The 13,956-nt window shown below is 51.4% G+C and overlaps 2 protein-coding genes across 4 annotated transcripts in view; both read left to right on the top strand.

The window, feature by feature from the left end:
* The window catches only part of GNAL (G protein subunit alpha L), a 64,726-nt gene extending 51,063 nt beyond the window's left edge, over nucleotides 1–13,663 (top strand). For all 3 annotated transcript variants that reach the window (XM_088833388.1, XM_088833389.1, XM_055417226.2), the window contains 7 exons: nucleotides 9,046–9,100; nucleotides 9,874–9,947; nucleotides 10,362–10,420; nucleotides 10,673–10,793; nucleotides 11,485–11,615; nucleotides 12,791–12,858; nucleotides 13,292–13,663. In XM_088833388.1, the coding sequence (XP_088689514.1) occupies nucleotides 9,046–9,100; nucleotides 9,874–9,947; nucleotides 10,362–10,420; nucleotides 10,673–10,793; nucleotides 11,485–11,615; nucleotides 12,791–12,858; nucleotides 13,292–13,438 (655 nt within the window). In that variant the 3' untranslated portion in view covers nucleotides 13,439–13,663. The remainder of the gene's footprint in view (nucleotides 1–9,045; nucleotides 9,101–9,873; nucleotides 9,948–10,361; nucleotides 10,421–10,672; nucleotides 10,794–11,484; nucleotides 11,616–12,790; nucleotides 12,859–13,291) is intronic.
* On the top strand, nucleotides 1,618–4,544 carry CHMP1B (charged multivesicular body protein 1B). The gene has a single exon (XM_055417227.2). The coding sequence runs from the start codon at nucleotides 1,731–1,733 to the stop codon at nucleotides 2,328–2,330; it is 600 nt and encodes a 199-aa protein (XP_055273202.1). The 5' UTR covers nucleotides 1,618–1,730; the 3' UTR covers nucleotides 2,331–4,544.
* Nucleotides 13,664–13,956: the final 293 nt, after the last annotated feature.

Consider the following 13,956-nt stretch of genomic DNA (forward strand, 5'->3'; position numbering starts at 1 on the left):
GTGAAGAAAGAGTTTCTACTTTAGGGAAAGAAAATCTTAGCTAAGCTATTGATGAGGGTAACATCCTAGCCCCTCAGTCAAATTCAACTAAGCAAAGCGTCACTTGGGTTCAGTGTCTGCTATGTGCAGAGCATTTTCTGGGTTCCACAGCAGGGAAAGGAACAAGGCTGTTCTCTGCCTCCATGTGGTTCATATTATAGGTCCCCAGACCCATGCCAGGAGGTCTGCTGTGTATGGTGTGCGGAGTGGCGAGTAAAGCACAGAGGGGCTCCTGGAGAAGGTTCTAGAGGAGCAGTGTGAGGCGGGGGTTGGATCTCAGCAGGAGGAGATGTACGGGGTGCTATCCCACACAGCAGGGACAGTGTCCACAGAGAGGACTCATCCAAACTGAGAAGTGACCACCCCTCCTCATCCACACTGACAGGTGACACAGTGGTGTTCAGCCTTCAAGCTCAGTCTGACTTGCCTCTGTGTGGAGAGAAAGAAGAGAGTGGGGACCATGTCCACACATGCCTTTCTGCCCAGGTGTTGGAGCAAGAGTGATATAACCACAGCTGTGTTTTAGGAAAATGCACGTGCCAACACCACCATGGCCAGCTATCACAAGAGGCCCAAAGAGGTGGTGAGCCTCTGGATTAAAACTTTCTCAGTTACTCTCAGAATCCATTTTCAGCGGAGCTCCTTAGGGCAGGTTGGGCCTTTTTATGTTGTCGTTGCTGCACCAAAGGACTCTTCCTAAAAGAAAAAAAGCCACAGCACCGGCTGCAGCCACCTCCAGGCCTGCACTTCTGAAGGGTATGATACATGATGACAGTTTTGATATGTGCCAATGGGTGTAGATCCCAGCACTTCACCATCATCTGCCTGCATCGTGTAAAATGACAGTTTTGCCTGTCAAAGTTAAATGTGAGTGAAGTTCCTTGGATATTTATAAAATATCAAATAGAATCATGTCGGCAAAAAATGGGTTTTATTACTAAACCTCAGAAAGATTTCTGGATGGTCGTTTAATAACTGACCTTCAGCCACAGCATAGATGAGGTGGTCCGTGGACTGGAAGGTATTTTCATCCACTGCAGTAAAAGGATGTCTCAGGCTGCAGCCAGACTGTCCCCAAAGAATGAGGTGCAGGTCAGTGACACAACTTTCTGTGTTTTGTACTTTTAATTATTAACGGTCCACTTTCCCCTGAGAAGGTGGAAGTTGCAGGAGCAGGTGGATAAAGTCTGCTGACCTCGGGAAAGCTTCCTGGTTTTCAGTCTTTAACTGGACACCTCTGGCCTCCAGCCTGTCCGTGCGTAAGAAAGTGTGCATACACGCACTTCTGTGAATTTACTAATGTTCAGTGCTTTAATAACTGGCGAGAACTAGCTACAGACGGCGAGTGCCCTAGTCAGTGAGGCCCCAGTCCTCGTTGGAGGATCCGGACCGAATGTCTCCTGGCCTCAGCGGGCCATGTCCGGAAACCCCGCCCCCTCCGCCGTGCGTCCCACGGGCCCCGCCCCTGGCGCCGTGCGTCCCTTGAGCCGCGCCGTGCATCTCACGGCCCCACCCGCTACGCCGCGGGCCCCGCCCTGGCGCCGAGAGATGACGTCACCGCCTGCGCCCAGGGCGGCAGAAACAGGAAGTGAGACCAAAACAAAGGAGCGGCGGCGGGGAACAGTCCGTGTTTCTGCTTCCTCCGGCCTCCTCCTCGACCGTGGCCGGCGACCCTCGGAACCCGTCCGAACATGTCCAACATGGAGAAACACCTGTTCAACTTAAAGTTCGCGGCCAAAGAACTGGGCAGGAGTGCCAAAAAATGCGACAAGGAGGAAAAGGCTGAAAAGGCCAAGATTAAAAAGGCCATTCAGAAGGGCAATATGGAAGTTGCGAGGATTCACGCCGAGAACGCGATTCGCCAGAAGAACCAGGCGGTGAATTTCTTGAGGATGAGCGCGCGGGTTGACGCGGTGGCCGCCAGGGTCCAGACGGCCGTGACGATGGGCAAGGTGACCAAGTCAATGGCCGGAGTGGTTAAGTCGATGGACGCGACGTTGAAGACCATGAACCTCGAGAAAATCTCCGCCCTGATGGACAAGTTCGAGCACCAGTTCGAGACGCTGGACGTTCAGACTCAGCAGATGGAGGACACGATGAGCAGCACGACGACGCTGACAACTCCCCAGGGCCAGGTGGACATGCTGCTGCAGGAAATGGCAGACGAGGCCGGCCTCGACCTCAATATGGAGCTGCCGCAGGGCCAGACCGGCTCCGTGGGGACGAGCGTGGCCTCGGCTGAGCAGGACGAGCTGTCCCAGAGGTTGGCCCGCCTGCGGGACCAGGTGTGACCGCTGGACCGCTCAGAGGCGAGCCGGCCGCAAGCGACCTTCCGAAGACGGATACTCTACACTAGAACCTCGGAATCGGCCAGAATGCTGAACTCCTCTTCCTCAAGATGCTTCTCCCTTCGGGTTTACAGTACTCTCCAGACACACGAAGAATTCCCAGGCCTTCTCTTAACTCTTAACTGGATTTGAAAGTTCTGTATGGCTTGTGATCAAGTGTATCTAGTTAATTTGACTTATATGAATCTGCCTCAAAAGTTTGGTCAAAATTCTAGTTCCCGTGTATTCAGTTTTCTGCCCGAATTATCAAAATTTGACAGTTTTCTTTTTACTTTTGTGTAGTTGATAATAACTGGAGTTGAGGGGTGGTGAGGCTATCTACTTACTGTTCATTCGGCAACTCATTTCATGGGCAGGGCCATTCTGTGTATCGTTTGTGCCGTCAAATGCAGTCTCCAGCTGACTGTTAAATCTGTTCTCATAACTTACACTGAAATTACTTTAGTACCTTCTCGTGTAATACTCTTACTTTTTACGGCCTATACATTTCTTGTGGTAGTTGCCTTTCTATAACTGGAAGAAAATGCTACATAACTTCCACATATCATAAGAGAAAATCATTTGTTTATGGTTTTAAGATTTACAAGGCTTAATGTGTGACGGTTATTTCCAAGTGAATTTCTCTCACACATTTCTGGTTATTTTCCTATTTCATTAGACTTTGATTAGATTTATTTTAAAGTATACCAATTAGCGTGACAGTCACATTTCTCTAATGTTGCCAAAGAACTGTTGATGGGTTTGAGAAGCGGGACTGTGTGTGGGAGCGAGTTTTGTTTAGATTTTAATCAAAACTAGAAATAAAATTTTAGGTTCTAGTTATTCTCATTTATTATCTTGTCTTAAAGCGACAACTCTTTAAAATCTTGGAAATACTGATACCAGTTGGGATATTTGGTTTAGCCTTTCAAATCCCTGACATTCTCATGCAGTGTCTGGACGTGTGGGAAGGACAGGTGCAGACTCAACCCTCTCAGTCCAGAGCCCAGCTGTGCTGCCTTCCGTCTTTCTGGAACAGTGGTGTGCAAAGTAAAAGTGAAAACATAGAGCCTGTAGCCACCGCTTTCTCTGATCCTTGAACAAAGAGAGCAATGACTTGCTTTTGCCTCAGCAAGCATATTAATCTAAGTTAAATACTTAAGGATATTTTTAATTCCCCCTTCCCTTCACTGGAAGATTTCTCCATGAGACAATTCCAGTATTTCAGGAAATAATTCAGAGGACTCTTCCAAGCCCTTCGGAATGTTGAGAACCAAGTGTTCACCACTATAACATGACCTCCTGTATGAATGTGTGTGTTTAAGCAGGGGAAAAAAATGGAGAGGTGTGTGCAGATGAGAACTGACCCTTGTATTTAAGTGTCATTACGTCTGACTGGCTGTTGTTCCAGAGTCTTCTATGAGCAACACCTGCCAGTCGTCTCCCCACATTCTCTCTAGAACCTGTCCCTTTAGGTGTCTCCTCCCATCTGCATGTTGCACAGAAGCAGCTGTATGTGAAAACATCATGAGTCCTAACCCGCCTCAGACTGAAAAAATTATTATAGCTTAAAAAATAGCTTGGTGTTGATCCTTTGGTACATTAAGGACCCTTTTATAGAGCAGATATTCCCAACAAAATTAATATATTTTGTGAGATTAAACAGTGCTTATATATGCTTAGCCTTTCTTAAAATATGTTCATTTCAAACTACATGAATGTACATTTTTATAAAACATACATATTTTCAAAAGCATATCAGGCCCACAAATTATTTCCTCACTTCTGCAGTTGATGAAATGCTGGGATATGAACCACAGAAGTTTGTCAGATCATTTTAAACTGCATGTTATTGCACATGAGTGTACATGCTGTTTACAAAGCTGTTAAAGGAAAAATAATTCAGAGGTTGATTTGGTTCAGAAAGCATAGTGTTTGCATGCCCATTTCTAGAAGCCCAGGTCGTTAACGTCTTTACTGTAATAGTTTCTTCAAGGCAACAAGATTCCTCCTTATTGAAACTGCCCTAGGCTAAGCCCAGCTCAAACAACCAAGGAAATGGTTCCTCTTCCATGCAACCACTAGTACAATTTCTCCTCTTATTTCTCCTTTGTATTTTTCTGCCTTGAAATGCACAGTTTCCAAATGGATTTAGAATAAACTTTTAAGTTCACTTTATGAGCTGTTCAGTTTATTTCAGTTCAGATAAGAATTGTGCTGTTGGAGACCCTTCTCACTAAAGCTGCTTCTCCCTAAAGGAGCCTTAGTATGGGTGTGCCCTTCAGGTGGGGGTGTCGCATGCCCACCCTGCATTATTTGATTTGGAAAAGCACTCCCTAAAGTAAGCGCAAGTCCGACCACTCCATTCACTGAACATAGTCCAGGGGTCAGCCAGACCACCTCAACCTGTTGAGCATGAGCAAGACACCTGCAACAGCTGTATCACCCTCTTGGAGGCGTTTCCACAGCCAGAATCCAGAGCTCACGACTTCAGGTGCTGCTGGCAACAGCTTCAAGCCCGTGGACATCAAACACTGATGAGCAGGCCTCTGTCTTTCTTCTTTTAATCAACTGGTTGGAATGAGACCAGCTTGCCTGGTTTACCAGGTTCGTTTTCCTACAGCCAGATGCTTAGGTTCTATCTGGAGCAGAACCGGTATGTCTGGGTTACCATCCCTGGGCGTCGGATGGTGCCCAGCTCAGTGGACTCCTGGCTGAGGGTCCATTTGAACTCAGACCTCCCCTGGGTTCTCTTGCTTCAGACCCCGCCCAGAGCTCCCCAGTGACAGCGTCATTTTCTAATTGGATTGTTTTTAGCTACTGAGTTCTTTATATATTGATTATTAACCCCTTATCAGACACATGATGTACAAATACCTCCTCCCATCTGGTAGGCCGTCTTTTTGTTTTGCTGGTGGTTTCCTTCGCTGTGCAAAATATTTTTAGGTTGATGTAGTCCCTTTTGTTTATTTTTTCTTTTCTTCCCCTTGCCTGAGGAGACATCCAGAAAGATAAATTACTGAGACCAGAGTTGGAGAACATGGCCTGTGCTTTCTTCTGGGAATTCTGTGGTTTCAGGTCTTTCATTCAAGTCTTTAATCCGTTTGAGTTTGATTTTTACGTAGGGTGTGAGGTAGCAGTCTGGTTTGATTATTTTCTGTGGAGCCGTCCAGTTTCCCCAACACCAGTTCTTAAAGAGACCATTCTTCCTCCAGTGTACATTCTTTGCTCCTTCTTCATAGATTAGTTGTCTTGTGGGTTTGTTTCTGGGCTGTCGATTCTCTTCTCTAGAATTGGCTTCTTAGAAGAGATTGGGTTCAATCTGAGGCTGCCAAGGGGAAAAAAAAAAGTAGGGATTACATAAAGGTCTGAAAAGCCGAAAATCTCCGTGTGGATTTGATTGGGGTGGAAGGTTTGACACCACTGGGAACAGGGAAGAACTGGGGCGGATCGCAGAGGGTGTGGAGGCAGATTCAATGTGAACTTCACTCCCTGAAGAGGAGCAGGATGTGAGTCAGCAGATGTGCCCTGCAGGTGAGGGGCAGGGACAACCTGGGTGGGGGCACAAGGGTCACTCGTCCACCCCAACTGTGACTTGGCTGCAACTCCCAAGCCCCAGCTCTGGTCGAGGACCACTTATGTGGCCTGGGTCTCAGCCCTGCTGCAGGCTACTGTCACTTCTGGTAACACTTTGCTCCAGTGTTTTTCCATCAAGTTAATAAGCACCTTGAAGTGAATTTTGATAACACACCGAGAAAAGGCTTTACTCAGTTTGTCTGAGCTCTGACCTGCTACATTCTTCACAAATCATTTTAAATACATTTTATTTAAATGTCTTTGGTACCTTTCCTTGGATCCAGTTGTTCAAAGGAATTTAACAGACTAGTTTCATCTTTTTACAATCCACCCCCTACCCCCCAGCCAGAAGAACTCTGCGATTCTGAGATACTGGGGTGGGGCAGCCAACAGAGGAGAAAAGAGCAGCAAATGGCTGTCTCGTGCCAGGATCCAGCAGAATGGGATCCCAGTGGCCAGAGTAAAAACACTCTGCAAATACAACTATCCTCAGCTGTAGTAGGAAGCAATTAAAAGAAAGCACAGTAAATTGTTCTTTAACTGCTTTTCTTAAAGTGACTGTGATGGAAGTGACTATAACGGTAACGTGCTATTGTCTTGCAGCTCTGTGTCTAGTGGGAGTGAAGCGACTACAAGTGGGACCCTTAGATCTTGTGAATTTTTCCGCATCACAGGCAGTGGTGTGTTTAGGGAGTCAACCCTTTAAAATTTAGTTATGGGCTTCCCTGGTAGTCCAATGGTTAAAAATCCGCCGGCCAATGCAGGGGAAGTAGGTTCAATCCCTGGTACAGGAAGATTCCACATACTGAGGAGCAAGTAAGTGCTGCAACTACTGAGCCCACGAGCCAAAACTACCAATGCCGTGTCCCTAGAGCCTGTGTGCCACAACCGGAGCCCCTGCTCTCCCCAACTAGAGAATGCCAGCACGCAGCAATGAAGACCCAGTGCAGCCAGAAATAAATAAATCTTTTTTAAAAACCATAAAAAAATTTAGTCACACAAAACTGCATAATTTGGAAAGTTCTTTTAAAATTCCTGTCCTATATATTATTTTAGGAGCCCTTCTACACCATGTGGGTAATACACCAGTTGAACCAAAGATTAAGGTGAAAAGCCTGCAGAAACTGACTGCTGTAGTTTTTACTCCTTAGGCTGTCAGCCATCTGGGGGGATTTGCAGCTTCTGTAGCACAAATGTGAACTCAGAAGACCATCCTGCATCAGTGACAGTTCAGAAGATGCCTGGGAAATGTTCACTGATGCCTGTCAGATCCCAGGTGGTTAAGTACCAGGTGGAAGTGGTGAAGAGCCCACCACCCAATGCAGGAGACATGAGTCGCAGGTTCAATCCCTGGGTTCGCAAGATCTTCTGGAGAAGGGCATGGCAACCCACTCCAGTATTCTTGCCTGAAGAATCCCACGGACAGAGGAGCCTGGCAGGCTACAGTCCATAGGGCTGCAGAGAGTCAGACATGACTGAAGCGTCTTAGCCCGAATGCATGGAAGAACCCTAACACCCCTCCCGGGCTCAGGGGTGGGGATGTGAGGGACAGCTTTCCTTTGTCTGTGTCAGGAAGGTACTCCTACAGCATCCTCCTTGGGATGGTGGTCTCTAATCCTTCAGGAATGCTTGATGTCGTTTTTGTTGACCACATTTCATTGTTTCTACTTGTACCAGTCACTGCCATCTAACAGACTCACTCACCCCCTCCTCTCTGTCTGCATCCAGTGTGAAAGTGGTGCCCCCTAAACTCTGACTGGAGCTGAAGGACTTCCTGCCTGGTCTGATTTTCAGTTCCTTTCAGCCCTTTCAGAGAGGATCAGCACCTGTCACATGTTTATGTTAGATTTCCCTGCTAAGAGGAGGATGCCTCAAGTTATCACAGCCCCACAGTGAGGAAGGAGGCAGCTCATCCCCTACCCCTGCCAGAGCCCCCAGGGTCCGGAGTCCCACCACCACTGTGCAGACACCTCTCCCACTCCATCACAGACACAAGGCTCTTGCCCCATTCCTTCCCCGTGAGGTGGTCGGGGTGGACTTTGAAGGCCCTCTGGTGCACCAGATACAAAGCCAGAGAGGACTGGGCCGAACCCCACTGTGGTTTTTCACACCAGGCTGAGCTATCAGGTGTCCCCTTCTAGGCCTCTCCTCCAGGAAGCAGCTCCAGGGCCTGCAGTGCTGGCCGGGGAAGCTGCTGTGACCATGGGGAGGTGCCCACCCATCACTGTGCAGGAGCTCCTGAGCACACAGGCTGAGGGACTTTACTCTAGATCAGAGCAGTGGACTCGAGCCATCCAGGAGGAATGTTGGGCAAGTCCCTTTCTGGTCCTCACATGCTCTGCTCCACCCACCTGGAACATGGTCCCATGCTCACTAGTTACCAGCTCTGTGTCCTCTGGGGTCCCCCTGTATCCCCTAGGTGATATCCCCTGATCCCCCCTTGTCCTCCCAGGTTCAGGTTGGGCCTTGCAGCACCTGCTCGGCTCATCCCACAGACACACAGGGGCCAAGCCAGGTGCTAGGGAAACCCATCCAACGGGACAGAATGGTGGGTCCTGAATTCAGAGGGAGAGACAGATAATAGACAAATATGTGTAGAACTTGTCTGGTGGTGGTAAGTGCTATGTAGGAGGAGAAGTCTGGGTGGGCATGAAGGTGGACGTGAACAGGGGTTTGGGGGTGGGAGGACCCACACATGCCATGTCCTGCCCTCTCTCTGCCCCTCCACCAGTGAAGCATCGGACCTTGGGGACCAGACTGACTCCCCAGGCAGGCTCAGCCTGTGCACACACGACTCCCTCTGAACCCCGTTCTTACTGGGATGGTCCGGCCTGCTGTGTGCCTGCACAGCAGCCATCCACCAGCTCAACCTTGCAAGGACCCCAGCCTTGCACAGGGGAAGAGGAGAGGGAGGGAAGGGTCTGGCACCCCAACAGCATCATGAGGACACTGACCTGCTGGGGAGACGTGTGTTGAGGAATAAAGCGTGAACCTGCTGGTCCATGGCTGCCTGGTCCCCCTGGGCTCAAGGGGACCTCCCCCAAACATGGGCACCTGCCTCCCAGCCCAGAGGCGTTCCCAGCATGTCTTGTTTTCTTTCCAGCTTCCTGGAGAGAATCGACAGCGTCAGCCTGGTGGACTACACACCCACAGACCAGGTAGGTGGAATTGGGTCACAACCACAGCCCAAACTTGGGGAGACTGGAGGGTCTCTGCTCCCGGCCTCCCACCCTCTGGGCTCCTCACCCACCCCAGCATCCATCCCTCTGTGAGGCTGACCCAGGAGCTGTTACCTGGGCCTTGAGCCCGCCCTTGGAGTCTGTCTTCAGACTCCTCATCAGTTCAGAGGGGCCACCGTCCTCCAATTCTGGAATCTGCAGTGGCTGATTGACATCCTAATGGATTTAGTCACCAGCAAAGAAACATCAACACCTGACTGGCCTGCAGAGGTGTCAGATTGTAAAACTGTACAGCCTTCTCATCCCCTTGGGGATACAGCATTTTTTATGTTAGAGACAGAAATACAGGAGAAGACAGAATCTGAAACCCACGAGCACCCACGGGAATCTGACCCGGAGCAAGAGCCGGCAGGACGGGCCCGGTTCCCCAGACCCCAGGTGGCTGTCAGGGACCCGTGTCAGTAGAGGACGCTCAGGAGAGATTAGAAGAAATTCCTAAAGGAAAGAAAACTAAGCCATCAAGACTGTAAACCAGACCAGAATAAAACTGTGACTTTCTCTGGGGAATGAGACCAAGAATGTTTGTCAAATGTTTAATTTCCTTTTCTTTTCTGATGGAGAGCAACTCATGGCTTGTGGCTGCCCCGGGGCCACCGCCTAAGGACGGGGTCTCTGGGTCTGCTTCCCTCTCTGCCCCAGGATGACTCCTAAGGACAGGGTCACTGGGTCTGCTTCCCTCTCTCTGCCCCCAGGACCTCCTCAGGTGCAGAGTTCTGACTTCAGGGATTTTCGAGACCAGATTCCAAGTGGACAAAGTCAACTTCCAGTAAGTGTGTGGGCAGGACCCCTAGGCCTGGGTGGTGGGTGATCCTGGGCGGGCTGGCACTGCCGCACCCCCATGCACACCCTGGAATGCAGGTGGTCAGTGCAGGGAGGAAGGTACCTGAGCTCCACATGGCTGAGAGGGTGAGCCAGCCTGGCAGCCTGGGCAGGTGCAGAGGAGGAGGACGCAGGCAGGGGGCTGCCCTGGGGGAACAAGAGCCGAGAGCCACTGACTGACCACAGGGCAAGGGCTGGGAGGAGAGAAACACTGGGTGTGGACACCCAACTGGGCCAGACCAGGGAGGCCCCATGGTGCCAGTGCACAAGGTCACCACGCAAGGAGAGCCTTCAGCTGGGGGAACAGCAAAGGAGGAGCATCCACCACCCCTGGTTAACCCCCAACCCCATTCTTCCCCAGCATGTTTGATGTCGGAGGCCAGAGGGATGAGAGAAGAAAATGGATCCAATGTTTCAATGGTGAGTTCTCCACTCTTTGAAGAAAATGGGAATGAACCCACCTCCACTCCCACTGCCGTGTCTCAGCTGCTTCCCACTAGCTCATCTTCAAGCACCTTGATCAAGGGTCTCCTGGACACGGGAGTCCAGCATCCTGGGTCACACTGTCCCTGCTGCTTTGGGGGTCGGGGTCACCAGTGCCATCACCGAGGAAGCTGGTGACACGGAGCATCACTGCTGTGAGTCACCCAGGTGCCCTTCTTCCCCACCCAGATGTCACTGCTATCATCTATGTGGCCGCTTGCAGCAGCTACAACATGGTCATCCGGGAGGACAACAACACCAACCGCCTGCGGGAGTCACTGGACCTTTTCGAGAGCATCTGGAACAACAGGTGAGAGGTGGTGAATGCGACCTCACCCCGGGTTTAGAGCTGATACCGCTCAGCACAGCCATCTTTGTTTTCCGAGGGAGTCTTTCCTCGTGATAAATCTCCAAACCATAAGCAGCGTCCCTTTCAGCCCATCTAATGTGGAGACTTTTGATGCGGGTGGAAGTGATAGGACTCGGTCAGGAAAATCCAAATCTCTACGTTGGAAATCTCCAAATCATATATATGGTTCAAAACTGGCTTTGTTTGGGTTATAACATTCAGAAAGCACCCATTTGAAGCATCCACTAATGACCAGATGACCCCTGAGCCTCTCCCTCGACTTGTCAGCCAAGTGATGGGTCCCTACTCAGATCCCCCACATGCCAGCTCCTCGACCGATAGCCCCAGATGCCCACCTCTCTGTTCTGTTGTTGGAGCTTTAACTTCTGCTTTTCTAACCCTTTACTAGTAAATTACACCACACAAATCCAAGTGCACTTATTCCCTACATGAAGCTTAGTTTTGGTGCCAGTAAATGTACAGCCTGGTGGAGAGTTTATCCTCATGGGAGTGTCCTGTGTGCAGATGGAGTGGGAGCCGAGGTGCCGGGCTGTCGAGAAATCCAAGCCCCTTACCGCGTCCAGAGGGCGGCAGGTTGCCTCACCCTGCTCCTGCCGAGGACCCGCATCTTTGTGCTTGCTTCTCCTTCCAGGTGGTTGCGCACCATTTCCATCATCTTGTTCCTGAACAAACAGGATATGCTAGCAGAAAAAGTGCTGGCGGGGAAATCAAAAATTGAAGACTATTTCCCAGAGTACGCAAATTATACCGTTCCTGAAGACGGTAAGATTCTGAAACAAGTTATCTCGGAATTATGGGAAAGAATTGCTCTTTCAACAGCACTGTGACTATAATTCCCAATTCTGATGAATCTGGGAAATTCAGTTAATTTAGATCAGTCTTCTTGACCCCTGCCCACTATAAGCTACTAGAGCATTCAAGTGTCCATCGGGTCCCATGTGTGTGAAAATTTCAGTCTGACTTGGTCCACACTGGGCAGGCGGAAGGAGGGCAGCTTGGTGTGGGTGTGGGTGAGGGTTGATGGAGACTCTGCCTTCCGGGCCTGTGTGGGTCGGTCCGCGTGGACCTGCCCGCTGACCCGCACAGACTGAGAGGAAGCCACTGTCTGAGCGGGCCTAGCCAGGCCTCTGTCCTCAGCCGCCTGCTGCCGGCACCACGTCAAGGCCTCTGTCCCCAGCGATGACTCCAGCCACAGCATGGTGACTTTATCAGGCAACCAACCCAGGAGGCCATCAGTGCTGCAGCCTAGAAGGTCCCAACCGGCAAACTTTGGCGGATTCGTGCCTTTTTTCAGGGGCTGCTTCTAGGTTTTGAGTTTTCTAGGCCACCCCCCATCCCGCCTCCAGAGTCTGCAAGGAGGAGTTTGCTTAGAGTACAATAACCCCATGGTTTAGTCCTAAACAGGATGAAGCAGAATGAAGGGGGCTTTCCCAGAGACTTCAGTTAGAAGGGAAGAAACCCATCTAGGTCTCTGCACCAACTTCAGCCAGCCTGGCAGGGGCTCCCTAGGCCGGGAGAAGCTGCCCAGAGGCAGCACCCCGGCCCCATGCTGCCCGCCGTGTGGTGGGGTCGCCGTCCACCTCACAGGCCGGGCCTGCTCTGACCTCTCCGGGGAACCAGCCTCCTGCCCCCCTGACGCTGTCTGGTCAGCATGTTTCCTGGGGAGGCCGCAGGATGACCCGGGGGGGGGGGTGTGGGGGTGGCGGGGGTGCAGGCGGTCGAGGGGCGGAGCTCCCCGGTCAGTGAGACATTTTCATCTGATGTGAGTGGACGTCGTCTCCCAGCAGCAGACGCCAACCACTGCTAAAATCAAAATGACCTGGGAGGAGGAAGGAAGATTTAGGCTGCATGGCCGAAGGCCCTCCGCCTCTCATGCCCTTCATCGAGCTGTATCCGTTTCATGGCTCTTAAATCAAAGCTCCTTTCATCTCCTACAGCGACGCCGGATGCGGGAGAAGACCCCAAAGTCACGAGAGCGAAGTTCTTCATCCGGGACCTGTTCCTGGTGAGCGCTTCCCCACCCTCTGCCTTCCAGCTACCTCAGCCCACGTGGCTCTGCGCTCAGCCTCCCACGGCTCCTTTCCTCTCCCCGGAGTGATGAGCGCACCGAGCCTCGGAGAGGTGGACTTACGACCTCGAGTCACACAGCTCAGCAGCAGCACCGGTCAGGGTGGCCCCGAGACAGCCACCAATCCACATGTCGCCTTTTCCCAAAGGGATGGGGTCGGGAGGCGGTTTACTACCCCTCGGCTCAGGGGTCACATAGAAACAGACCCACTCAGGTTTAAATGTCATCACTTTGAAAAGAAACTTTGTATTCTGAGCTGATTTCAAATGTGCATAGAAAGTGGGTTCTGGGGAGCTCAACCCTGGCACAGACACCCCCTATCCCGGCCCCCCGGCCCCCCACCCCGGAGCTGACGGCCGTGTCCCCACAGCGCATCAGCACGGCCACCGGCGAAGGCAAGCACTACTGCTACCCTCACTTCACTTGTGCCGTGGACACGGAGAACATCCGACGCGTCTTCAACGACTGCAGGGACATCATCCAGCGGATGCACCTCAAGCAGTACGAGCTCCTGTGAGCCCCCCGCCCCCCGCTGCCCCGCCCCGCCCCCCATCCCAGGCCCGTCAGGTACAACTCAAGGAGTCCTGTTCATCCGTCCTGGGGCTGTCTGCGGGGCTCTCGTGACCACCGGGCCCCCAGCCACCTGTCCCCTCACTCCTCCCCCAACTCTGGTCTGTGTAGGGGTGGGGGCCCCCTGACTCGTGGAGAAGTTGGAAGATGGGGAGACACACTAGCTCAGGCCTGACTGGGGGCTGCCTTTCTGACCCGATGGGGCCCCGGCTCAGGGGAGACCCTGTAACGCAGTGGGGTTCAGTTCCGTCTCCATGGAGGCCAGCTTCAGCCTTGTTGCTAGAGCCCCTTGACCTTCCTGTCAGCAGAAAGCCCCCACTCAACTGGGGCCAAGTTCCTCAAGTTCACATGAGTCCCATCCACTGTGGTCCCCCAGACTCCACTGCTGTGGCAGCGTCTCCTTTAATAGGTTCTTTCTGTTGCTGTTTTATTGCTGGTTTATTACATTGTACAGACCACAAGATG

Source organism: Moschus berezovskii, chromosome 28 (genome assembly GCF_049115385.1).
Source record: "Moschus berezovskii isolate FMDL1 chromosome 28, NW_MosBer_1.0, whole genome shotgun sequence".
In the NCBI taxonomy this organism is placed as follows: Eukaryota; Metazoa; Chordata; class Mammalia; order Artiodactyla; family Moschidae; genus Moschus; species Moschus berezovskii.

What these genes read in the sequence shown, in the direction of transcription:
- CHMP1B (XM_055417227.2), top strand. Translation starts at nt 1,731, where the DNA reads ATGTCCAACATGGAGAAACACCTGTTCAACTTAAAGTTCGCGGCCAAA.